The sequence below is a fragment of the Diplotaxodon limnothrissa genome, linkage group LG16, assembly GCF_057381915.1.
Source record: "Diplotaxodon limnothrissa isolate DT_005_m linkage group LG16, D_limnothrissa_male_GT1.1, whole genome shotgun sequence".
Lineage (NCBI taxonomy): Eukaryota > Metazoa > Chordata > Actinopteri > Cichliformes > Cichlidae > Diplotaxodon > Diplotaxodon limnothrissa.
Window position 1 is genome coordinate 27,630,609 of NC_140611.1, and position 26,646 is coordinate 27,657,254.

General features: G+C 38.9%; 1 protein-coding gene across 3 annotated transcripts in view; it reads right to left on the reverse strand.

Annotated features, from left to right (window-relative positions):
• cps1 (carbamoyl-phosphate synthase 1, mitochondrial) overlaps nt 1–26,340 on the reverse strand; it is a 66,178-nt gene extending 39,838 nt beyond the window's left edge. For 2 of the 3 annotated variants that reach the window (XM_085373721.1, XM_085373723.1), the window contains exons 1-25: nt 25,858–26,339; nt 24,619–24,728; nt 24,196–24,340; nt 22,613–22,702; nt 22,474–22,530; nt 22,292–22,384; nt 22,079–22,168; nt 21,345–21,473; nt 21,050–21,156; nt 20,758–20,899; nt 20,439–20,516; nt 19,689–19,787; nt 19,464–19,559; nt 17,900–18,089; nt 17,453–17,610; nt 17,062–17,190; nt 15,766–15,910; nt 12,959–13,169; nt 12,496–12,694; nt 12,230–12,406; nt 9,722–9,843; nt 5,388–5,529; nt 4,333–4,398; nt 1,354–1,417; nt 932–1,113 (exon numbers count right to left, since the gene is read on the reverse strand). In XM_085373721.1, coding sequence (XP_085229847.1) covers nt 932–1,113; nt 1,354–1,417; nt 4,333–4,398; nt 5,388–5,529; nt 9,722–9,843; nt 12,230–12,406; nt 12,496–12,694; nt 12,959–13,169; nt 15,766–15,910; nt 17,062–17,190; nt 17,453–17,610; nt 17,900–18,089; nt 19,464–19,559; nt 19,689–19,787; nt 20,439–20,516; nt 20,758–20,899; nt 21,050–21,156; nt 21,345–21,473; nt 22,079–22,168; nt 22,292–22,384; nt 22,474–22,530; nt 22,613–22,702; nt 24,196–24,340; nt 24,619–24,728; nt 25,858–25,980 — 3,144 coding nt within the window. In that variant the 5' untranslated portion in view covers nt 25,981–26,339. Of the gene's footprint in view, nt 1–931; nt 1,114–1,353; nt 1,418–4,332; nt 4,399–5,387; nt 5,530–9,721; nt 9,844–12,229; nt 12,407–12,495; nt 12,695–12,958; nt 13,170–15,765; nt 15,911–17,061; nt 17,191–17,452; nt 17,611–17,899; nt 18,090–19,463; nt 19,560–19,688; nt 19,788–20,438; nt 20,517–20,757; nt 20,900–21,049; nt 21,157–21,344; nt 21,474–22,078; nt 22,169–22,291; nt 22,385–22,473; nt 22,531–22,612; nt 22,703–24,195; nt 24,341–24,618; nt 24,729–25,857 lie in introns of all 3 variants that reach the window. The other variant, XM_085373722.1, reaches the window with a different exon arrangement.
• Nucleotides 26,341–26,646: the final 306 nt, after the last annotated feature.

Below are 26,646 nucleotides of genomic sequence, written 5' to 3' on the forward strand. Positions count from 1 at the left end.
TATCTCTATATACACATACACACACATATAAAAAATAAAATAAAAAAAAACAACCCACGCAAAACAACAAAAGCAAAATGTCCATTCACTGCCAATTCCCCCCCCCCCCCCCCATTTAAAAGAGTTATGTTAAGCTGGTTTTTGAGGCAAAAATTGGTGTGACACATAAAGAGTGACAAAGCTGCTTGCTTAACCGTCTTCTGAATTCATATATAAGAATAAGAGAAAATTCAGACAGTGGTGGTTATGTTTCATCCATGCCACTCTGAGCAGAGAAGGTATTTTTCCTCCAACACTGCGGCGATCTACTCTGTGGGTAGTCCATGGTAATAAGTCACAGTCATGCTGCTAATGTTTGATTTCTATATATTTTTCAATAAAGAATTATTCTTCAGCAGTGCAGAGAAGTTATTATGCCATTATATGAGTGCTTGTGTGCTGGTCTCGGATTATAAATCTACTTGCCAGTATTATCGGGCAAACATTTAAGTCCACGAGTGCACTCTGCCTTTGATATAGCTGTCAAGATTGATTTCTTTAATAAATATGCATCATGTACTTAATCAATATAACTGTTTATGGGAAATTTAAATTGGTTGCAATGCAATATTTAAATCAGATTCCACAGTTTACATATGAATATAATCGTTTTCATTGACAAAACCCTTTAACATATTGGTGACCTGCCCAGGGTCTACTGCCTCAACACTGAGCTGTGATAGGCTTAGAGTTTTAGATCAAAGCAGGGCAGTACATTTATCTTTGGTATTTTCAGTAATTCAGCATTTAAAGTTGTAGTATGTTTGGTTTGGACAGTGTCTTAATTGTATTGCATTAAAATATTTGTTCGTTTACAAAAAGTAGAGAAATATGTGTATTTTGTTTGAATTTCCACAAATGAAAAAAGTCACGTGTTCGGTAGTGTTTTAACCTCCTGCTGGGTGATATCCAGAATGCGTTCCAGGGTCAGTTCTTCAAAGTAAAGGCGATCACACTCATCGAAGTCTGTGCTGACCGTCTCTGGGTTGTGGTTTACTACAACTGTCTTCTTGCCCATTTGTCTCAAGGCTCTGATGCTGGACACCGCACACCAGTCAAACTCAACACTGCTGCCTGGTGGTCAAATGGTTGATAAATAGGTTGGCCATCAAAGGAAGATCACAATTTCAAAATTTCATCCTACAAAGTTTTAACTTGAAACAAAATGCAGCAAGTTTCAGTTATATCCCTTCTGGGTAAAAAACACTAGACAAGAGAAATAATGAAAAATGTACATCTTAGAAGTAATGGTGCTATTTTTATTATCACATATCGCAACAAACAAACAAACAAACAGTTTATTATTACACTCACCTATGTGGTAGGGTCCACAACCAAGAACCATAATTCCCTGGTCTTTAAAGTCCAGATCATGCTCCTAGTGAAGCAGACAAATCAACGATAGACTCTTGCATACATAAACCATGTTTTAGCCTTTTTTTGCTGCCAAATTTTCTTTCATTGTCTTCTCAAAACAAATAAGAAAGTCAGCCAGTGGATTAATATGTGCATTTACTAGTAAATATACTAGTGTTTGGTCATGCTACAGTATTGTTTGGACTGTGATTTTATTCTATTGTTAGGTTGATGCTAGGCAACATAGTGATATAATTATATATTTTTGTGGATTTAAAATTAAAATGATGTGCTTTTACAACATATTCAAGGTGGATAAATGCTACAAATGGGTAATTTTAGCCCATTTGTAGCAGTGGCGTGTCTAGAAAATTTTTGTTGGGGGGGCCAGGTAGGGGCACAGATTTGGAGAAGGGTGGCAGATTTAATTGGCAGATAATGTTTAAAAAAAAAATTCTACCAACCCTTAACCATAATTCAATAATCCTATAAACCTAATAACCAAATGCACTTTTAACTCTTATTAGAATGAGATTTTAACCACTACGGTGCAAAGTTTTTAGATACTGCGTTGATAAAGTACAAGAGATACAATCAGTGCTTTGTCAGTGTTTACTCAGCATTCAAGGACAGCAATATTTGCATAGTATTTTTACTGACATATACTGCACATATGTTTTGGGCAAAAACATTTTTGAATATTAAAATACGAACATTTGTAGCAAACAATTGACAAATTAGCCAGTTCCAATGTAAAACTTTCTCTGCCTGTTAAAAAAAGAAGATAATCTTCTCACAAACTGGTGTTTGATTTTGAAACAGGAAAAAAGTGGAGAAACAACTGAAAAGACTAATATTTGAATAAAACCTGAAAGCAAGTAAATACTTTCTATGCTGCCTTATGGTAAACTTTGGTAATATTGATAAAGAACAGCACTGGCTGATGATGAAATACATTCAGCTGGCATGGTGACACTGCCAGTATAACCTGCAGGGCTGGACTGGGACAGAAAATCGGGCATTTTGACTACAGACCGACCCACCAGGTATTAAAGCCATAAAGCCTTTGAATGAAAACAAACCCTGTTGTGACAGTGATGTACAGTCTTTTTGGTATATGTATGATTTCTATACATTTTACGTCAGATAAAAACTTTGGTTGTAAGATTTAGATAATTATTTAATAAAAGCTAGATATTTTAAATGAGAATAAGAAAGAAAAGTATTTCTTTGTGCCTCCTTTCCCTGTTAATGCCCTACCTGGCCCCCTGGCAAAACTTTGCTAGACCCGCCCCTGCACAGTTACCAGCTGTCAGCTACATAAAAAAGGATCCTGGTGGGTGGTCTTCACGTTTCCCTCTCACCAGATATCCAAACCGACATCATGACCAGCAGCTTTACAGCTGTGGCTCCAGCAAACATCAGCTGATACTAGAAATTAATATTAAATAAATTCTAACAACAGCTGATCAAACTTAAACGTGCTGCTGTTGTTTAGCGCAACATCTGCTGGTTTCGTCTTTCTGGCGCAAAGTGGGCGATAAACAAACAAGAGAGAAAAGCCGATCAGCTGATCATCGATCAGTTTCATGATTGAAGTAGCAACAGGAGAGGCAGGATGAGAGAAGAGGCAGCTGTGCAGCGTAAAGACAGAATAAATCCAGCTTTGTGTCTTTTTCTATTCTAGCTGAAGTTAGGGACAAACTGCGTCTCTTCTCAGCTCAATACGAAACGTGTAATATTTTCTCTGATTGAGGAGCCGTTGGCAACTCTACTAACTAACCTTATGAATAAAATAAAGTTCACTATCAGTAACATCATAGCAACCGAACAGCTGTATAAAAACTCCAAGCTGGCTAGAACGCAGTATGAGTTATTGCAACTGACAGTAAAAAGTCAGCACAACGAAAATAAACTCCACCTAAACTTAGTTCATATCTGACCCAGATAGACTGCAGGTCATAACTTCTTACCTGAAGTTCAGTTCACCTGACACTCGGACTGGCGGCTGCCTCGGGGCTCTCCTCCTGCCTCCCCTTCCCTCATCCACCTGCTGCCTCTGTGGAAGCCCCGTCATAGCCACCACCAAACAACGGAGTTATTTCTACACATCGACCTGCATCTGGCCAATCCACCACCTCTCATTGTTCATGCCGTTACAAAAAAAATAAAAAATAAGTCAAATAAGCCCGATGGCCAGTCCAGCTATGTTAACCTGCAACCAAATCTGCAGCTCCATACAGCAATGTTACGACTTAGATTACATCTTATAACTCATAACTCTTATGTTAGCTCCCCTCTGTAGCATACTGTCTGAAATATTCCACGGCTGCAATAATTGTGTTATTTTTTCCTTGGTATTCTAATTTCACCGAAGTTTACTAAACTCAACAAACTTAATATTACTTACCGGGACATTTATTCTGTCCTCATTTTCTTTCACCGAAAAATTGTTTCCTGCAGTGACGTCTTTCGTGCTTGGCTCTCCTACCTTTGCTAACGTGATGCACATAGCGCAGAAGCCGATGCTGCATTCACTTACACTCGGATATCTGAGCGTCACCGTGAAAACATAATCGGACATTTGATATTTGATTGAATTTTATTGTTTTGCCTTTGGGGTGGCACCTGGGGTGGCCAGTCTGGTTGGGGGGGTGGCCTGTGCCCCCCCAGGCCACCCCGCTGGACACGCCATTGATTTGTAGATGCCTACCAGGCCACACGATGACATCATAATATCAGATTTAGATAAGAACCTTCACAGGCCTAAGATGTTCCTGTGTGTTCATTTTGTCTATTCAACTCCTGATAGTTAAAAAAGTTTGTAGGCAAACAAATAAACTGTGTGCCTCACATAGTAAGAGATACAGTAATTCAATTTTATACATTCAATAATTGTATATTTACAAACGACTTTGTTTTTCCGAGACCACATACCTGACCGTGGTAAGTACAATACAGGTAGTTGGTCATTGCTGGGTACTCTGCAGCCAAAGTGTCAATCTAAGATGAGAGAAAACAAAATGTTAAAAATGGGGCATTTAAATAAATAAATAACTCAACTACTACTCTATAATGTAATCATCCATCCATCCATCCATCCATCGTCATCCGCTTTGTCCGGGGTCGGGTCGCGGGGGCAGCAGCCTAAGCAAAGAGGCCCAGACCTCCCTCTCCCCAGCCACCTCCTCCAGCTTGTCCGGGGGAATACCAAGGCGTTCCCAGGCCAGCCGAGAGATGTAATCTCTCCAGCGTGTCCTGGGTCTGGCCCGGGGCCTCCTCCCGGTGGGACATGCCTGGAACACCTCACCCAGGTGGCGCCCAGGGGGCATCCTTGTCAGATGCCCGAACCACCTCAGCTGGGTCCTTTCGATGTGGAGCAGCAGCTGCTCTACTCTGAGCCCCTCTACTCTATAATGTAATCATAATGGCCAAAATGGGAGTAAACCAGTTTAAGCATTTGAAGAGCATGCAGACTCTCTCCAGAACGAAGAAATTTGCTCATTTTTACGAGGTTTACCACGATACCGCATAATTACAGATTATCATGTGTATTAACTTCAGTATGTGGTTAAAGACAGAACATGTACTAGCTGATGATGTATTAAATAAAAATAAATTTGGACTACTAAAAAGTTAGCCTCTGAAGCTGATACAGCTTCATCCCTTTACGCTTATGAACTCTGCTGTTGTCCCAGCCCTGTAAAAAACAGATTTCATGCCAGGCTGGTGAATTGGATTTGCAGATGTTAATAATTTAGTCACCTGCTTCAAGAAATACAATTTGGACAAAGGACATGTCAATACAGACTGAGATGCAAAGACAACTTTACTGACTCTCTCGCTATATGCACTTTTTATGCTTATCTTTTAAATATATTTGTAGCCAGAGGATACTTCTCTGTTGAGGTGTGTGTATATATCGATTAGCCAGAGTCAGTTATCTGAGCCCATCTGGTCTCTACTAAAAGGATCAGCCCAGTAATGCTCACCTGTTTGACCCAAGGTCTGATGCCATAATTGAGCCTCAGCTCTCTTGCTACTCCCTCATTGCAGCCTAGAATCTGACCAACCTGCCGGTCTGAGAAGCCGTCCTGCTTGGCCTTTAGCAACATCCCCTTGGGGACTGTGCCACTGTGGGAAAAGATAATCAGCAGAGGTAATTAGGCAATTTTGCTAACCATTCTGAATCTTAAAGACTGTCCACAGTTTGATGCATTTTAAGTGTGAATCCCTGCAAATGCCAGACATTAGTATGAGAAAAAGAGGAAAACGTCCATAGAACCATAGAAATAAGAAGGTGAATCGAGTAAGTGGGTCATGACTAGCTCACTTACCCAGCAGCGGAGACCACAGGGAAGCGTCCACCTCAGAGCAATCAATAACAAATTGACAAACAAGGTGCAAAGTTGTGGGAGCATTAGGCTGGCAAGTGCAGCCATTTAAAACCCATTTGAATCAATAAAACTTCCACGTGAGCTGTAAGGTTACACAGATAAATAGCAGTGGGAATAAAGTTGGGAATCGGAAGGTGAATTCTGAATCGTGGTAAGGCGAGTATGTGGTTTGTGTGCAGAAAAGTCACAATCAGGAATACAACCCGTAGAGCGACGTCTGAGAAAGGAATAAGATCTCTTTTATTCCTTTGTTTATTTACATTTTTACTTATTAAGTGATACCATGCCTTGCACAATTTACTTGCACTGATAGTCTGCATATCAATTTTCTATTGATACAATAAATCCTCTTTAATAATAATAATAATCCCCTTTTAAAATAATTTTGATAAAAGAATTTATATCAGTTGGCATACTACCTATTGTGATGGTAAAACAGTTTATAGTCTGTCAATAGCAATGTTTTACACATTAAGACAAAAATTCTCTTTAGTCCATATCAGGTCTTAAAGATGAGGTAAAGGCAACCTGAGATGTGTGAAATCATGACACATTAGTGTTTGTCTAAAAAAAACATTGTAAACCAAAATTCAGGGGGAAAAAATGAATAAGAAATAATAAGTACACCTCGTGCTTCAATAGTTTGTAGAGCCAACTTCAGCAGAAATAACTGTCAGTAATCATTTTCTGTGTGACTGCTAGTCTCTCACATCATTGTGCAGAAACTTTTGCCCACTCATCTGTTGCGGGGCGTGGTTTGTGGCGCAGCTGCGTAGTGTTAAAGTTTGGAAGATGTGGTCCGTTCAGTCATTCTCCTCTCACATTATCTTTACCATGTTACTTCAGTTCATAGGGGCTTTTGGGTATTTTTTACACAGCTCTCTTAAAGTCAGGTTGAGTGTTGAATCTGGGCCATTATAACACCTCGACCCTTTTCTTTTTCAGCCATTCTGTAAATATGCTAGTATGCTTGGCAAACTTGTTCTCTTGCATGACCAGTTTTAGCTGTCCAACAGAGGTCATAATTGACTCTAGAATACTTTGGTACACAAAAGGTGCTCGTGGATGTCCATGTACTGTGGCTCCAAAACAAACCTTAATCATCAGCCCCCCACCACTACTCTTGACAGCTGGTATGAGTAGTTTATACCAATATGGGTTTTATTTGTTTGTTTTCTCTGCATGTGGTGCTGTGCATTATAGACAAACATCTCCATTTTGGTTTCATTTCCTAAAAGGACATTGTTCCTTGTCTTGTGGTGTGTTTACATGCAAACTTAAAGAAGAGGCTTTCCCCTGGCAACCCTCCCTAAAAAGCCATACTTGTTCAGTTTTTTTTTTTTCCCCCTAATTGTACTGTCATGAACTTTAACATTTAGCATGCTAAATGAGGCCCGTAGAGTCTTAAGATGCAGCTCTTGGGTATTTTCCAGTTTTTCTGAGCATTGCACGGTCTGACCTTTGAATTTGCTAGTACGTCCACTCCACTGTTTTGTTCTGTTTTTTTGCTGAAATAATTTTCCACTTGTGAATATTCTCACTGTAAGAAAATGAATGTCAAACAGCCACGTAACCCTTCCCAGATTGATGGGCAGCAAAGGTTGACTCTTTCACATCATTGCTGATGTCTTTCGTCCTTGTTCACACACACACACACACACACACACACACACACACACACACACACACACACCCTCTGAATGGTCCAGACCTGCAAACTGCTTTCATACAGGTTTGTCCACAGGTTTTATAAACTGTTTTATAAACTTCATAGATTCGGCCACACCTGATGATGACCAATAATCATGTGCAATGGCAAAGTAATATATTTAGTATTATTCAGTTTCTTTTTGGATTTGTATTTCATCTGAGGTTGCATTTACCCAATTTTAAAACTGTCTGGGGAGAATTCAAAATATGTCCTGACACAAAACCTTAGAATTTAAAGAGAATGAACTTTTTTACCATGACTCTGTTAGCTTATCACAAGATCTGAGGTAGTGTGACGGATTCTGTTATTAGTAAGTACTCAAGGAAAAATGGTCCTTTTAAATTTGTTTTGTTTACATGTTGTATTGAATTTTCTAGCCAGCTAAAAACCAATCTAAAACATGAACTATAATTGCAACATTACTGCAGTAAAATGACAGAGGAGGTGGTAGGTAAAACCGCTCCAGTGCATGATAAAATATTAAACTTTATTAAAACAATACAACATTCCACACATTAAAAAAAAAAACATAATATAAAAACACCACATTGTAAGTGTTGAAAGTATTCTTTTTAGGAGGTATGCAAACTTCCATTTTCTTCCTGATTCAGTAATGAGTTAAACTGAACAGATGAATATGCTGCTATAAAGTTGATATTGACTTTATCATCCAACTCCCACATACAAAGCAACAAGCAAATGTAGCAGTATTTCTTTAACTCAAGGTAGAGACAATAAGGGATTCTATTTTCCTGGTAAACCACTGCCTTTTCTTCCTGCTCCTTATCTGAATTATTTATAACCTTATAGCGTAACAATATTGGAAATGTCAAGTGTGTTTTAACTCCCACTGCACGTGGCTTTGCTGAGAAATAAACCCAAGAAACGGGAGCGGCAAGTCAGAATCAAAGGAAAGACATTTGATCCCAAAGCTTGGCTGTGTTGTGAGCAATTTTGTCTGGAAAAGCAGTTTAAAGAATGAAGAAAGCCCCTCGCATGCCATGAACCGATGTGAATAGACCATCGCGCACAAATAAAACACTCCACCATATACTTGCCCGGAGCCATTGCGGCTATGTGTGAATAGAAAGTTGCTATGTATTCTGACATATTGCAAAGACACATGAACACACAATATGTTTTAAAAACTCACTTTCCCTTGAAGTTTAAACTTTTAAATGATTATATTTACATTTGTGTGCATAAATCATTAAATTGCTAGGGACTGTCTGTGGTTTATCTATACCCAGGTATCCATGGCAGCATGATGCAATTTTAATTTATAGAAATGCAAGTACCAATAAAAAAAAAAGGACTCAATACTATATTCATATTGACTTGTGCAAACAACTTTGGAAAAATAGAACAAATGGTCAAAAGTAAGCTTTCTTTGGAAATGTTAACACCATTGCATAAAAGCATATAATGCGTAATGTAGCAACTTTTGCAGAAGTCTCAACATGTTCTGTCTGAGCCCGACTCCTCCTTAGAGGACTGCAGAGTTACATTATGCAGCCAGTGTGTCTTTTTTCACTAAGCCAGCTGACCAAATAAGAGAGCGTGCAGTACGTGATGCAGTGTACAAATAAGGATTAAAATATGTTGTATTATATTTTTTCCTTGTGATTTAATTGTAATTACCCTTCAATCTAGAGGAAAAAAATTCTTACGCACACAAAGACTGCTGAGCAGCAGAGCATGAAGCCCACCCGTGCTCAGCACCATACTCCATCAGTCTGGCAGCAGACTAACATTTTCTGCCCATCCCCATGTCCCCTGCTCCAGAAGAAGTGAAAACTACAACAACACGCCGTGTGTCAGGCTGTAGCAGTGGGTGCCCACCAAACGGCCAGCTATTAATTATTAAACAGCAGAGTCGGAAGAAAGCACCAGGTAACCTGTGGCTGAGCAATGATAATTCACAAAGGCTTGGATTTGGGCTGTCCAGGTAAGAGCTGAAGGGCAGAAGGACAGGAAAGAGAAAGAGGGGGAGAAAGGTAGTTGCGAGGAACCCTGAGAAAGAATGAAAGGAGACAGACACAGAGACTAAAGAGACTGGGGCTTATCTAATTTGTGGGCACAGTTTTTCATGTTTCTATCCACACCCATAAACAAATAGACGGCACATCTACTTTTTAAAAAAAAATTTTTTTTATTAAATGTACATATCTATTTAAGTAAGTTCAAGTTACTTGAATAAACACTCCGCATGCTTTACCTGTTGTAGTTTGCAAGATGTTGCTCCACGTTTGTTATTCCATGAAGTTTGTGGAGGAACCACTTGTCTATGGCTGTCAGCTGGTGGATCTGATCAACACTCATCATGCCACTGTAGAGGGCCTGAGAAGTAAAAGCAAGAAACAAAGAACGGGATCATCATGATCTTCCATTGTTACGACTATTACGAAACTCGGACATGTGTTTAATTGGTCAGAGTTTTAAAATTTGATTTTATTCTGTGATCGGCTGCTCATGAGAAAAACCACGCAACCAATAACCCAGTGATCTCTAGTGTATTATAAGTAAATCAAGTGCATGAACAATACAGAGTATTATTGCAACATTTCATCTAAAAGAAAAATAAGTATTTTATCTGAAATAAAGTGTCTAAAGTGTCAGGCTGATAGTGTGCAAGCTCCTTGTACTGAAAGCTTTTTATTCACAGCAGCGCCCCAGGTCATTTACAGCATGTCGTCCCCCTCTCGCTCTTCCTACCTTCCTGTCTTCCAACTGTCACTATCTAATAAATGCAAAAAGCCAAAAAATAAATCTTAAAAATCTGCGCACACATACAAACAGTTTCCAAGGACAACTTGCCAGAAAGTCCAAGGTTATCTGTAACAAACCATCTGGTGCACCAAGTTATCAACCATGAGAAATACCTACAAAGAGCAGACCAATATAGTCATTTCCAAAACAGGCTGGGATGCCTTGCAAAATTTATGTAGGCTGGAAAGTCATCTATACCCTACCCTTGAATGTAGTACATCGTGAAGCAAGGATGCCAAAAGTAGAAAAAAAAAAGAATGTTTTCAGTTGTTGCATTTGTGCATGCAGACAAAAACACTTAGGAATAACAAAAGTATAGTTATATTACATTTGCAGTGAAGCACTGAGAACTGCTCACCTAACAGTTGATGTGTCAAGACGGCGTACGTAGCTGAGGTTCAGAGGCGGTCAGACTGGTGTGTAGACAACAACCTGGACCTCAATACCACCAAGACAAAAGAACTGGTAGTTGACTTTAGAAGGTGGAAGTCTGAGCTGCAGCCTGTCAGCATCAATGGGGAGTGTGTGGAAAGGGTCTCCAGTTTCAAGTTCCTGGGTGTGCACATAGACCCAGACCTCCAATGGAGCTCAAACACCTCTGTGGTTTTGAAGAAAGCCCAACAGCGTCTCCACTTTCTGAGAATCCTCAGAAAAATGGACCTGAAGGAGCTGCTGAGCGTCTTCTACCACTGCTCCATTGAAAGTGTGCTGACATACTACATCTGTGTGGTTCTCCAGCTGCACTATGGCACACAGACAGGCAGTCCAGAAGGTCATTAATATGGCCCAAAAAACTCATTAGGCATCCTCTTCCCTTCCCAAAGGATCTGTACAGCACTCGCTGTCTCAAGAGGGCACGCAGCATCCTACAGGACTGTGCATACCTAGGACACTGGGTGTTTAAGCTGCTGCCGTCTGGTAAGAGATTCAGGCTGCTGAGGTCCTGGACAAACAGACTAAAGCGCAGCAAAAAAAATTCTGGCACAACTTCACCTGCTTCCAAGGTGCATGGAGAGGATGAAAGAATTCACAAAGCAGGAACTCCAGCAACACTTGAGGGAAGATGAACAACTTTGATAATTGACCAACGCGTAAGAAGGAGTGCTACGAATATACACAAAAAAATAAAAAAAATAAAAAAAGGACAGTCTTTAATGGTAAAGGTACGTTTGAATTTAGAAAACAAGATTACATCATAACATGATGTTAACATTTCATTATTACTAAGTTAAGTTACTGTGTTGTGTTGCAATGTGTCGTGTCTTGGACCTTTACATCTGGCTGTAACTCTCTTACAGTTGATGCAATTTGTTTTTTGCTTTACACACAACAAAGAAAATGTCCCCAAGATGTACAGGTGTAAAACTAAAACCATTCAAACTGTTTGAGCTTCTAACAGTCTGAGATCATGTGGATAGCAGGCAGTTTAGCTTTGAGTGACAGTAGCTATGCTTACCACCCCGCAGCATTACAGACTCATGTAACAGACTAGAGATCAAATGTGGATCATCAATCCCTGACGCTGTCACCACCTCAATTATCTCATTCAATACTTAAGGAAATTGATCCATCTACACCGGTGATGAAAAACATGTTCATATGCTGGAGCCATAAATGTTTTTCACCTTGTAAGATCTTTGTGCCTGAAAAATAAAGCTCAACCCTGTGCTTATAAGTGCTGTCTCACCTTCATCTGCTTCTATGAGGAAAGCTACAGACACATAGCAGTATATGTTTGCGCGATCCATCTTTCCTCTCTCTGGAATATATTTGAAGAGCCCTACTGTCAGCTCTGTTTAACTGAATCGAAATTTAAATGACGAGTACAGCCACAGGATTAAGCATTCATAGCTAGGCATGCAGGGACTTTTTTTTCAGCAACACTACAAAATGTGATTTTAATGAGCAAACTATAGTGAGTGTCATTTATTATTAATGTAATGAAGAATAATTGTACCTTAGCGAGGGAGAAGATGCGGGTGCTAGAGGGCACAGCCAGCTCCTGTTCTAGATCGTGGGTGTCGGACCACGGCTTCTTGAGTGGCAGCCGGGGCACAAAGCCATCTACTGATGGATGGCACATCCTTAAGGCCTTCTGCATACTCTCCTCAAACGTACGGCCTATTGCCATCACCTGGATGCAAAGGAAGAAAACACACGATGGAATAATTGGCTTGCCAGAACGCTGAGTAACCGAGTGAGCGGTTAAATGTTTAGCCCCACCTCTCCTACACTCTTCATGGCACTGCCTATTTCACGAGACATGCCGTGAAAGCGGTCGAGGTCCCAGCGAGGAATCTTGGTGACGATGTAGTCTAAACTGGGCTCAAAGCAGGCTGTGGTCTTCTCTGATACAGCATTCTTGATCTCAGGCAGGGGGATTCCCAGAGCCAGCTTAGCAGCCACAAATGCCAAGGGGTAACTGAAACCAGAACCGGAGTGCAGGGAGACCAAAATCAAATAACGATGGGCAAAAGTGCAAGAATATTTTATCAAACATAATTTGTTTAAAAAAAAAAAAAAGGGTTAAAAAGTGAGTACAGTGTAAAATTATTGTTTTATTACCTCAATAGTCTGTCATACATAAATATCTAAGATCTCTTGATGTGTTAACGTGCATTTTTATCTTCTGCCGCATGAGTTCATAACTCTGCCTTAAAAGAGCCTGTTTCAGGTGTCAACTTACCCAGTTGCTTTGGATGCAAGAGCTGAGCTTCTCGATAGCCGTGCATTCACCTCAATAATGCAGTACTCCAAAGAAGATGGGTGTAAGGCATACTGGATGTTGCATTCGCCAACAATGCCAAGGTGACGTACCACCTTGATAGCAGTTTCACGGAGCATATGGTATTCCTCATTGGATAATGTCTGGCTTGGTGCCACCACAATGGAGTCACCTGTAAAAGAAGTGTTGTTCAGAAGTTGTTCAGACTAAGATTCGCTTTAACGAATAATAAATATATATCTAAACTTGGCTTTAGTTAAGTGAAAGTGACAGAAAAAGTAAACGTGTCACTTAAAAGCCATGGAGTGGTTGTAGCGGGGTTGTTTTCTTTTCTTTTTTTTTTAAATTAGAGAAACTTTTACATACAATAATTTTAAAACATTAGAGACTGTAAAAATTATTTACAGTCATCTCATGTTTTTCCTTATTCATTTTTAGAGGAAAACAAAAAAGCCATGTGACCAAAAAAAGTGTGTCTTAAATTGAAAACACACCTGTTTGCCTGTTTATACAGTGGACTTTGTGAGAAGCACTTAAACCAGCCTTAATGCTGGCAATAAGAGCAGAACTCAAACCCAACACTTTTTTTCCTCAAAATATTGATACTCTGTGCTCTCCTACCAAAACAGGACAAGGACAACAGCTCTGCAGAACGTCTACAACTGAGTGCACCACCGTGCATTTTCACTTCAATGTCAGTGATTCAAAAAAAAAAAAAAAAAAAAAAAAAAAATTGTATCACCTCCCAATGACAATCACTTCTGAATTGTCAAAGGGAGTGTTTGTTTTTTTTATCAATTCAAATTACACACCTGTAGTTACAATCATACATCATCTCATGCTAAATGTAAATCACACGTGTTTTGCATCTAATTGCATAAGCATAACTATAAAATGATCTGTAGAGCACAAGTACTCTGTTAGTTTGGGACGTGTGTATGCATTATGGATCCACATGGAAAGGAACAGCCAGAGGACCTGGAAAATCTGACTGATGTTTAAGAGGTGGGAGGAGGAGAAAAATAAATAAATAAACACACACACAACAACAACAACAACAACAACAACAACAACACAGGAAGTACAGGAAAATTAGTCAATCATAAATGGGGGGGGGAAAAAAAAAAAAAAAAGTAGTAATATGGTAATCAGAACTACCATGCATAGAGAATGAGTCTAAATCACACTAATCACAAAAAAAAAAAAAAAAAAAAATCCATGTAACATGTGGTATTTGCATAATCTAGCGTGGGAAAAAAATAAAATAAAATGACAGGCAAATGTACAGAGGTTATCAAAATCAGACTTCCTGCGACAGCTCAGACAGCATGAAGAACACTGCTTGCACTTCAGTACGGCAAGGTAAAATGAAAGGATAAAACACCTTAATCTTATAAACTAGCACACCACAAGATTGGCCTTAGGATAATCTCAAGTGACAAATCTGAATTGCAATGGAATTTGGGAGGATCCGCCCAAATTCTGCAGAAGGATCAGCGTGAACGGACACGCAAAGTATGTGCAGGTCAATAAAGAGCTGCGCAAACACAGACATCTGTTTATGCACCCAACATAAGCCTGCATACCACAAGTGGACAGACTGCATTGGCTTTATTGAGTTATCATCATCATCATCATCATCTTATTTTGCAATTTTTCTATTAAAATGGTTAATATTTCTGTAATCCTGCCAGTCCCTACAATTCTTTATATATTTCAGTATATCACTACCAATTTACACTACCATATATTACTACCAAGAGTAAAAAGAAAATGAACATAAAATACAATAAAATTATGTTGCTGTAATTCCAAAGACATGCATAACTATTTTAAGATAAACCGTGACTGAACCATGAGAATTCACAGAGGCTTTGATTTGAGCTACATGTGTTGGTTGATCTCATAGGCAGAGCGAGAGAGAGAGTGAGAGAGAGAGTGAGGGAGCGAGAGAGAGCTGGTGAGCAAGAGTAAATTTAAAATGTTATTCTTTATACAACTCACTGTATGTCAAATTGTTCATTTACCTTCAGTTTATTGGATCACAACCAATAAAGGCATATGTACAAATTATCCAGTGACCAACAGCTGCTTGCTGCCGACCAGCATTGCTCCATCAAATCTGGCTAGAGTGCCAAACTACCTGAATGACTACAATAATATAATTTGAGGCCTGCAGACCGCATAATCCCTAAGTGAAGACCCAGTGATTGCTACACATCTCAGCCCGGCTCTGAACTAAGCCGGAGAAAACAGTTAACCAACCGAACTTTAACTTGAACTAACTTCTAATTTGTTTACTCTCAGAAATTTGATTATCTTTAGTTTCTTTTATTCATCAATAATCTGGGAAACAAATATCTCTCTTTTGTCATTGCGTCAATGTTTTACGTTTATGCCAGGTGAATAGGGAGCAACTGTGTCGTTAGTTTCAACCAGTGTGCTCTTGTAACTGTCCAGCTTCAAGGTCAGTATGTCCTTATTGTGCTGGCTCCCAATGGAGTACCAGTAAATACCTCTGAGTGCAGTTCTTTATCGACCTGCACATAATAATTTGTGTGTCAGAGCACAATGATCCTTCTGCAGAAGCTTTAAATTTCATAAAATTTTTTAAAAAAAATAAAAATTAAAAATAAAAAACCCTCAAAAGACAGGTGAAGTGTGCTCAAAGATATGGAGATTGAGAGAGAAACAAATAAAAATTTTTTCACAAAAATAATAAGAAAGAGCCTTTCATGGTTTGAAAAGGGCCACAGATTAGTGCCTACCTGTGTGGATGCCCAGTGGATCGAAGTTCTCCATGTTGCAGACGGTGACACAGTTATCAGCAACGTCTCGTACCACCTCGTATTCCACCTCTTTCCAGCCAAGCAAAGACTTTTCCACGAGGATTTGATTGCTCATGGCCAGAGCCTACGATACATAAACAGCTTAAACAATTTAGATGTGTGTTTCACTACAATCATCAAACTGAAGCGGAAAGAAATTAATACCTATATATTAAAGTTTAAGTAAGTAAGTTTAAGTAGTTAGTAGTTTAAGTAGTTAGTAGTAGTAAATGCAGTAGAAGTAAATGCAGGACATCCATACTGAAATGTATCAAACTAAAGTTTGTGTTTTGTGTAGTAAGGATTTTTGGTCTTTTTAAATAGTGTTTTATCTTTGTAATGCAAACTTCCAAATCACAGTGACAATCACAGAGAAGATGCTTTTCAGAATGCGATAAATGTGCCCTATAGCCGGTCTGTCCTTGTCAGTTATCAAAATAAGGGTTAGAATTGTTTCATTGCAAACTGTCCTTCTGGTTTGTCGATAGCTAAGATGCTTTGTTGAATCAAACTAAATGTAGTAATCTATTAGGACAGTTTGCACCGAAACAATTATCAAACTCTTTTTGATAACAGACAAGGCCAGACCAGGTTAAAGGACTGTCTACCTTGGGGTTTTTGTTTTGCATTCTTGTCTTGGTGAACTGCCCTTGATACAAACCAGGTGAACAGCTGCTGAGTATAATTGGTACCAATGCACTTGCCATTGAAACTTCCAAATGAAACCAAAAATAAATAAATAACTAAAGTAAGCTTCAAAGAAATACTTAAAAAGAGCACAAACATTAAGCATAAAAAAAAAAAAATTTAAAAAAAAAAGCAAGCACGCACCAATCTAACACAGTCTGGCACAAGCGGTTCATTTTGAAGCCTGTGATCATAGATTAGAACCAATTGAGCTGTCAGACATAATGCTGAAAAGGGGAAGAGCACAAAAGAATGTTGCTTAGCAACAGAAAACTATTCCTTTCTTGGCACAGGACCAAAGAAATGTATCTGAACAATTTCAAAAGGTATTATTTCTGTGCAGGTTCATGCTGTAAACTCGAGAAAAGGTATAAAAAGAGGAAAAAACATGGTAAGCCTAGGTATAAATGCTCTGATTGATTTGGACAAAAGATTTTGAATGTTTGCTTAAATGCCAGGAGAAAAAAAGGACCAGTGAGAGAAAAAAAACAAAAAAAAAAACAAAAAAACAAAAACATTAGCTATTGATAAGTGTCTGCTTTTTCTGACCTTCTGGGCAGTTTCCTCCAGCTTTTCTTTATTGGCACACAGACCAGAGCCCAGACCCCCCAGAGCGTAGGCCGATCGCAACATCACCGGGTAGCCTATCTGCTCTGCTGCTCGTAATGCATCAGACACCTGAAGGATGCACATAAATGTTACGCTTCCCATAACAAAAACTGTTGATACGGGCTTTAAACCACTATAGAACTATTACAAACACAAGACCTTCAATATAAGTAATGTCAATGACTTCTTTTTTTTAACACTAACAAAATGCTGGAATCAAGAAATTAGTGGTAGACTACAAGCTGACAGGATATTTTAGTATCTTCTATACGTAGTTACCAAACGTATCGCTCAAGAACACTTTTTTCGGCAACTGGACATGGGTCCTTACCGACTCAACAGCAATACTAGGTGCAATTTTCTCATTGATCTCCATTAGTTTGTCAGCAAAAAGCTGCCTGTCCTCTGTTGCCATTATGGACTCCACAGGGGTTCCAAGGACTTTCACCCCATACTGGTCCAAGATCCCACACTGGAATAACTCTACCCCTGAAAACAAATTAAAGATGCATGGTTAAACACACACACACACACAAAAAAAAGATATGTCTAAATAAATTACACACATATGTATATATAACACATTTATATTATATATGTTTTACCTTTTTAAGGTAAAAGATTTTTAATATAATATAAAATATATAATACAAAAGGTTTTTAATATAATAGAAGACTTAGACGTAACATTTGAACTGAATTTCAAAGGGACACATTTGCATTTTTCATTCCCTTTGGTCAGTTACACGTACTAATCAAGCAACTGTGCACATCTTACCACAGTTGAGTGCAGTTTGTCCACCCATCGAGAGCAGGATGCCGTCTGGACGCTCTGTCTTGATGACCTCGGTTACAAATTCTGGCGTGACAGGCAGGAAGTAGACTGAGTCAGCCTGCTTGGAGCCCACTTCATTGGTCTGAACGGAGGCTATGTTTGGATTCATGAGCACAGTCTTCAGGTTTTCCTCCTGTATGACCGCAAGGGAAATTATTAAAAGCAAACTCACCCATGACAAAAAGTCTTCAGGGACACTTTTACATCATGTCTGACATTTTAGATGTTCTAAAGTGTTTTCCAGGCCTGTCACATATCTCAGATACAAGAGGCAAGTGTTACTAACAACATTAGCAGCTCTGCTCAATTCTGTGCCCCAATTCAAATGCTAAATAGAATTCAGTCCTCATTAATTTTATCATTGTCATATTGCTGTCATTTATATTTTATTATACCAAACTTTATATTAAAAAAATGATTCCCTCTATTTTTCATAAAAGTCCATTCAAAAATTGGAACATGGGGCCCAGAGATAGTGACAAATTACAGTAAAAGCAAACACCTAAGACACAGCACAACAGCATCAATGCAATTTGGCATTTATTTTTCAAGTCTCTGGAATGCTACAGAGGGAAGGAAAATCATTCCTTTAAAAGATATTCCTTTTACAGGCTGACCTCTAACAGGTTGGTCAAAATGTCCTGTGGCCATTTAATTGGGTTAAGATCTACTGACTGCAAATATCACAGCATGAAATTCATATTGCTGTGCCCTATGTCATCATAGAAGAGAATAAAAATGTTACATCCAAGGATAAAGGGGGTCACTCAGGACAACTTTGTTTTCATTTGCAGTGACCATTCCCTGTAATGGATAAGTGGAGCTAACCTATGGCACGAAACGGCCCCCCACAGTATAAGCACGGTGGCACCAAATGCTGTCATTGTTGGGGTCAAGCACTCAGGCTGCCACGGAACTCATCTGGGTATAAACCTTTTTCACGTCTCTGCAGATCACTGCCTGTTGTTTTTGTTTTTTTTAAATTCCACTAATTCCTCAAATATGTTTTATTTCTTGAAGTGAGCGGTTTATGCAGTACTATAGTGTTGGTCCCTATGCAATTATCAAAAAGTCACAGTTATCTAAGGAGGATTTATTGTTTTTTCAATGCATACCAACTATAATGCACAAGAATTGCAGTTATCAGCATTTTTAGATCTTAATTAGATAAACTAAAATCCCAGTGTTCCACGTAATTAGGGAAAAAGCTGCCAAGCTCATCGATGAAATAAGCTACAGCATCTTAACTACCCAATATAAGGACAGTATAGCAGAATAAATGACACATTTAAAAGTCCATGAATTAAAATGCAGACAAATTGGATCATCACATCACTTTAAAAAAAAAAAAACAAAACAAAAAAAAAAAAACAAAAAAAAACAAAACGTCTGCATCGACTCTCACACATAAAGTCACATGAAACACACTTCTATGCCTTCATTCACAACCATATTAAAGTATTATTAATTGGCTACAGAAATGATTAATTCATCCAGATGCTCTGACCTTCATGGCCTTGATGGCTTGAGATCCAGAGTAGTCAAACTCACCAGCCTGACCAATAGAGAGGCCACCAGAACCCAATACAAGCACCTTTGAAACCTGCGTCGACACAAAAAGGTGTGATTGGCACCATTTAAACAGCAGGTTCCACTAAATGACTGATATAAAAGTCTCTTATGTTCAGAATATTTGAAGTTGAACCTGCTCAACCTGGGTGAAATACTCTACCTGGGCCCTGGGAGGGATCCTGGGTTTTATGGGCATGACTGACGCTATGCTGATATTCTTTCCTTTTTTGATCAGGGACAAAAAGACATCAAAGAGAAACTGTGGGGGAGAAGAAAAAAAAAAAAGAAAAAAAAAGCGCCTTATAATCACAGTTTAAGTATTATATTAACGATATTGTTTTTTTTAATGGTCTCCTGTTAATCGTTTTGGAGCCAAACCCCTATATTGGTTAAAACAAAAGGCTAAATTCTGGCTAAAATGTACATGGAATCTGAATTCAATTTAACTAAAGTGACAGATCTTTGAGATCAAGACAAACGTGCTGAATAAATGATCTTCTAATGCAAAAGTGTGCCATTCGTCCATCTATCCATTCGCTTCCGCTTATCCTTTTCAGGGTCGCGGGGGGCGCTGGAGCCTATCCCAGCTGTCATAGGGCGAGAGGCGGGGTACACCCTGGACAGGTCGCCAGTCTGTCGCAGGGCTATGCAACTAACATCACCCTCAGCTTACTTAGATCAGATTCTAAGAACAGTTAAAAGATCTGCACCTGATGACTTCTGAGGTCTGACTGATTATTGCTACCTGGACACCACATCACTTTTCCAAACCATTCACAACTTTTACACAAGTACTATTTTAGAATAGAGCTCAAAGTTTTACGCAAGTTCCATTTTGTGAATATACTTTAATTAGCTGGAGTATAGTGTTCAGGTACTTCATGCAGCACCATCAAGTTTTTTTAATTACCTCTGTGTCCGTGGGACCGCCCTTAGCCTCAGGGTGAAACTGGGCTGTAAAAACAGGTTTAGTGCTGTGCATGATCCCCTGGAAATTGTGAAATAAAAATCATGAAATTATGTATATATTAAAAAAAAAAAAAAGAAAGATACTGTTAGCATTTTGAAAATAAATGCATCTTTCCAAAATATTAGTGTAAACATCATACAGTCCTGTATTTGCTTCAGTTATTGCTGTAAAAGAATTGTTTATTTCTTTATTTTTATAGCCAAAGCCTAGGGAAAAAAGTCCTGTTAAAGACTGAATATTCACACAGACTGAAATCAACCTCATTGGTGCCATCATTTGCGTTGATGAAAAGCGGGCCCCACCCTGGGGGCAGGGACTCGCTGTCTATGCCATAACCGTGGTTCTGTGCGGTAATGAAGGCCTGGCCCGTCATCACATTCAACACCGGCTGGTTCTGGCCTCTGGGGACCCACAGAAATGAATAAAACACATCATCTACTTCATTACATTTTCTGTCGGACAGGTTACACTTTAGACTGAAATCTTTATCTGAATGCAGAGCATATACAGCACGCTGTATCATATTTATGATTGGCTGTTAAATTGGTCACCTGTTGCCCATAGGTAGTTTGTATGACTTGGCTCCTGCAGCCAGGGCAGTGATCTGATTGCCCATACAGATCCCAAATACTGGCTGGGGACGATCGCTCTCCAGCACCTTCACAAAATAAATATTATTACAGAAACAATGGTGGAGCTATAAACACAGTTATGAAAAGAAATTGTTGAAACAAATATATTAAATATTATATAGATAGAGCTCTGCAACAATTTTAGTTCCTTGTTAAACCTGCGAATCAATACTCAAGTCTCTCAGTTCACATAAACATTTGTGAAGCATCCTACCTTGTGCACGTTATTGATGAGTGTCTTGGCCAGAGATGGATCTCCTGGTCCATTAGATATGAACAGGCCATCATAGTCTAGACTAAGCAAGTCCTGGTCCCACGGCACTAGGTGGACTTCTGCACCTCGCTGCACAAAAGCACAAATGTAGTTATTTTGTAATCTTCTGAGTATACTTAAAATGTCAAATGAATGTAAAATCAAAGTAGCAGAAGATGACATTTATTTTATCCCCCTAGCTGTAAAAATAACTACAGACAACACCAAATAGACATAATGTCATAATGAGAGCTCTGACATTTATGGTTTATAATCTCCAAACATGTAATGTTGTTTAAAAAAAAAAAAAAACAACTGAAAAATAGAACAAAAAGAAAACATAGAGAAGGGTCAACGCTGAGTGTAACGAATAAGAGCAAATCGATGAATACAATGTTATAACCAATCCAATTAAAAGCAAATATCACAAGTCATTAACTTTGAGTACAAACATGATGAAAACCCACTCTCTTACCAATCTCCATGCCACAAACAAATTTTACATTTCTGGAGCTCATTAGGCCCAGATTTACTTTCTCAAAATTTCTAGGTCAGGTTGCAGAAAGCATGTAACAGAGCGCTGACTTTTTTATTCTGCGTTTATGCAGAGGAGGTCATTTGGGGCTAAGTCACAAAAACAAGGTCTCCAAATGGAACGCACACAGTCGAACAAGGATGTTTCACGCAACTCTCACCTTAACCAGCAGTCGAATTATGTTATGTTTAATGCCACAGTCGACAGCCACCACTTTAATTGGGTTGCCTTTTCCAAAAACTTTGACTTCCTGGTGAGTATAGAGGCATGACAAGAAAAGGTTAGTGCCATTTCAAAATATCTAAACAAAAGGAGTTTTTAAATCTGATATTATCGTTAAATAAAAAAAAGAAAAAAAACTGGCAGTTGTTACCTTGGTTGAAACTTCTGCTACTAAGTTTTTCTGATTGGGGTCAGTTATGTCAACAGGCTGACCATCAAATTCAATCTTCCCCAAAACTGTTCCCTTAAGAGAAACCACAAGCCAAACATATCAGAAACTGACCGACTCATTCATTAAACGTGAAACAGATACAGTCTTTCTAATTGTGGTACCTTATCTCTGATGACTTTGGTCAGCATCCTGGTGTCTATCCCAAACAGTGCAGGAACCTTTTGAGGGTAAGATTTACATTAACAGAAAAGTCATATTCATCATTCACGCATTCTCACAGCTTCTAATTTGCAATCTAACCTTCTCTTCTTGCAGCCATTGACCCAGAGACTTGACAGAGTTCCAGTGGCTGTACTCGTGGCTGTAGTCTTGAACCAGTAGACCAGATACCTAGAGAAACCAAAGCATTGTATGAGCCTTGGAAAAAAAGTCCAATTTAAAACCCCTCCAGTCTATTAACTGCAGTTACACAGTTTTAATAAAAGGGTCAGCCATTCTGACCTGATGCTTCAACCACTTAACCCTAGCTGTAATTAAACAAAAATTCGGTGAAGTAAAAAAAAAAAAATAAAAATGGCCATGAGTGGTCAGTGCCAACTGCAGTGTTAATTCTTTATTTGCCAGAAAATTAAAGCAGCTCTAATATGATTCAACATTAACAGCTGACATTGTTATCAGTGAGAAAACTGTGGTGGATTATATGCAGTTAGGTCCATAAGTATCTGGACAATTTATGGCTTGAAAAGCAAACAGACTGCCTTCTGGCAATCATTTTCATAGCCAAGTGAAGCCGTGCACAAAGCCAAACACATAAAGGATCCAGAGGTGAATTTAGTAGCCATTCACTGAAAATCTCAATATGAAGAACAAAGAGATGCCAAGCCAATTTAAGGAAGCCTTAATGAGGTTGAGATGTATCAAAAACTTTAAGAGTGACCAAAAATAACCATCATTCTTAAAAAGAATGAACGCACCACCAGCTCAGCAACACCAGAAAGCTTCAAAAAATGGAATGAGCACAGAGTTTATTTTTCACTTGATTAAGTAAAACCTTTCACATCTATCCAAGTCAAGAACTCTTTACGCGGTAGCTGTATCACTGTTAAAGTCTACATTCAAGAGATGTCCTCAAGACTGCAAATAAAGCATTTGCATCAAGTTGCAAACCACTGGTTACACTTAACAGGAAACCCTTCCCATGCTCTTTGGGCAGGTCGGAAAAAACTATTTAGGCAGCTAAAACTTAGCTTGTAACAGAGAGATGGGAAGCGAAAAGTTTGAAGAAGAAAAGAAACAGATCCAATATGTCACATCAGCTGTCAAATATGGTGGAGGGAATGTTATGGGCATGTATTGCTGGAGCGCCTATAATGGATTGGGCCACTAGTTGAATTGGCTGTAATGGATTGGCTATAGCATTTGCTCGTATTAGCGAAATACTTCAAAAGTGATCGGACAGAACTTCTAAGTGCAAATGGATAACGAGCCAAGCATACTGCAGAAGCATCCCAAGACTTTTTCTCAAGACAAAAAAAAGTGATATTTTCCAACTGCAAAGTCACCTGATCTCAACTCAACAGAGCATGCTATTCAGTTATTAAATACAAAACTGAAGGCAGAGAGAGACTCATAAACAAGCAGCAACTGAAGGAGGTTGCAGTAAAAGCCTAACAGAGCATTTCAGGGGAGAAAATGATATTTGTCTGCATTAGTCTGGTGATGCCCATGGGTTCTAAACTTGAGGCAGGCATTGTTTACACAGGATTTCTATCCAATTATTAAAAACAAAAGAATGAGACAAACGCTTGTACAGTCAGATAATTACTCAATGTAGCGGAATATGAAGACATGCTTGTAAGACAAGCCACACCTTAGTTACCTACTTGAATGCGTTCTGACTCTACATGTTTTCTCAGGCCTAGCTCATCCAGTTCCTCTGTATTCGGCACACCATAGTTCCCTACAATAGGATATGTCAGCGTCAGTATTTGACCTCTATAACTTGGGTCAGTCAGGGCCTCGGGATACCTAAAGTAGAAAAAAAACAGAAACATTTTGTAAAGATTTTTATTGAAGTGATTTATTGGTTTTAAAAAAAATGCACTTAAACTCACACTTCTATTTAAAACTATATAAATGTGACTGATGCAGAGGTTATCAAATTAAAAGCAAGTTTCATGTCAGATGTCAATGCCTTTTTGTTTCTTCAAATATGTACTGGAATTGTTGAAATGTGCCATGCAAAAGAAATAAATAAATAAAAATCTAACGGTGTTATAATTTCAGTCAACATTTCTCCCTCTTACCCCACAAGACCAGTATTGAAGACCAGCTCTCCAGCTACAGAGGCATCATGCCCAAAAGAAATCCCTTTCATCCTGGTGCCATCCTCCAAGACCAGGTGGGCTGTCTGGGCCTGGGAGTTAAAAGTAAAGTTAAAAAAAAAAAAAATCATCACACCCCAAAATAATATATTCTCTTTTTATTAAGAGACTTTGGAAGAACCAAAGGAAAGACTTTGAAAAAGATGTGTTGTAGATTTTGAGTTTAGATGCAATGGCAACCAGTGACGCTCTGGGACATCATGCTGAAACTGCAGGCCTGTGTGAATTGTACTGCGAATGCTGAGACAGACAAATCTGTTTTTCTGTTGTGTAGGAGTGAGAGAGTGCATCTGTACACGTGTCTAAGAGAGAGAGAGCTGCATAGATTATTAAAGAGGCTGGTGTGATGCACCATGACCTCCAGATAGCAATCAGGAAAACAGTGACCAATATTACTCGTACTCGTCACAGATATAAAAATATTAGCATACCACCGATTTATTCACAGCCTTAAGATCTTTTAAATAAAAAAAAAAAAGTAATTTCTCAATTAATGCATTTACTTACTAACGTTATTTAGCAAATTAATGCATGTCATTTTAAAAACTAGTACTTTATCTACCACAACCCTGACTCGAAACAAATAAAATTCTCGCCTTTTCCGTGAATGTTGCAATCAGAGATCATCTGAAGCATGACGCAACACTCCTTCTGATTTACACGTTGTGCATAGTTGTGCAGCTGTTTGCCACTTTAGCCGAGACAGGCATGTGAACATCTCACCCACTTACAGCAACTCATTTTACAACTTCTTTTACGAATTGTCACACTAAAATTTCACTTGTCCATGACCGCTCCAAACTGCCTTGAAAAATCAGCCAATTTACTAAAATGTTGCACAATGAAAAACGTCAAGCTCTACCACAAACAACTCAGTGTGTTTTATAGAATATATTCGTGTGTGTATTCGCCGTATGCAAAGCATGCCTGACGCCATTTATTTTAATACACTTGCAGTTTCTACCCCCCCCCTCATCTGGCACGGATTCCTATTTGCCAGCCACCATGTGGATCAGCTGTTGTTTGTAAACTTCCACATTTTTTTCCTGAACTTCAAGGGCTGAATAAAGTAAATTACTTTCAGCGAGATCTTTAAAACAGTTCAGTTCTTGGATTTATCGCAGACAACAGTCCTTACCGGTCACACTTCTGTTTTCTTACCTTGACACTAAAAAGTTTTGCAGTGTGAAGTCTCAGGCAGCCCGCGTTCCCCACGTTTCTGCCTAACACGCATCCTTGTCTCAAAGATTTCACAACGCTGACAGCTTGGAGGATTTTTGCCATATTAACCTATAAGCAGACTTTTAGTAAGACGGCGCAGACGTGGTTGAGAAGCTACTTGTTATAACAAATAACTGAGGGAGAAAAAGTGTGAGCGAGATTTAAGCTTTCCCTCGTGTCCACGCCGCAGGATTGCAGTATAAGCAAGTGAGCGCTTGAAACGTTGATGTGGATTCGCCGGTGGGGAATTGTTGAAGCGCGCGGTGTTTAGGGCCTCGGGGAAAGCCGAATGAATGTAGAAGTAGCATGTGTTTAAATTTCGACTCACGGGTAAAGTGATCACATCCCAGCACTAGAATGGTTGTGGTTTTCTAAACAGTTGATGCAACAATATTGTTTAACCTGTTGTTGAATTGAAGATGACAGATATCACAATACTGATATTGTGATTTTAAATGTTCAAATATTTATGGACCTAATTGTTTATGCATACGTGCTAATACACAGTTGTCGAACTCCAGGCCTCGAGGGCCGGTGTCCTGCAGGTTTTAGATGTGTCCTTGGTCCAACACATCTGATTTAAATGGCTAAATTACCTCCTCAGCATGTCTTGAAGTTCTCCAGAAGCCTGGTAATGAACTAATCATTTGATTCAAGTGTGTTGACCCAGGGTGAGATCTAAAACCTGCAGGACACCCGCCCTCGAGGCCTGGAGTGTGACACCCCTGT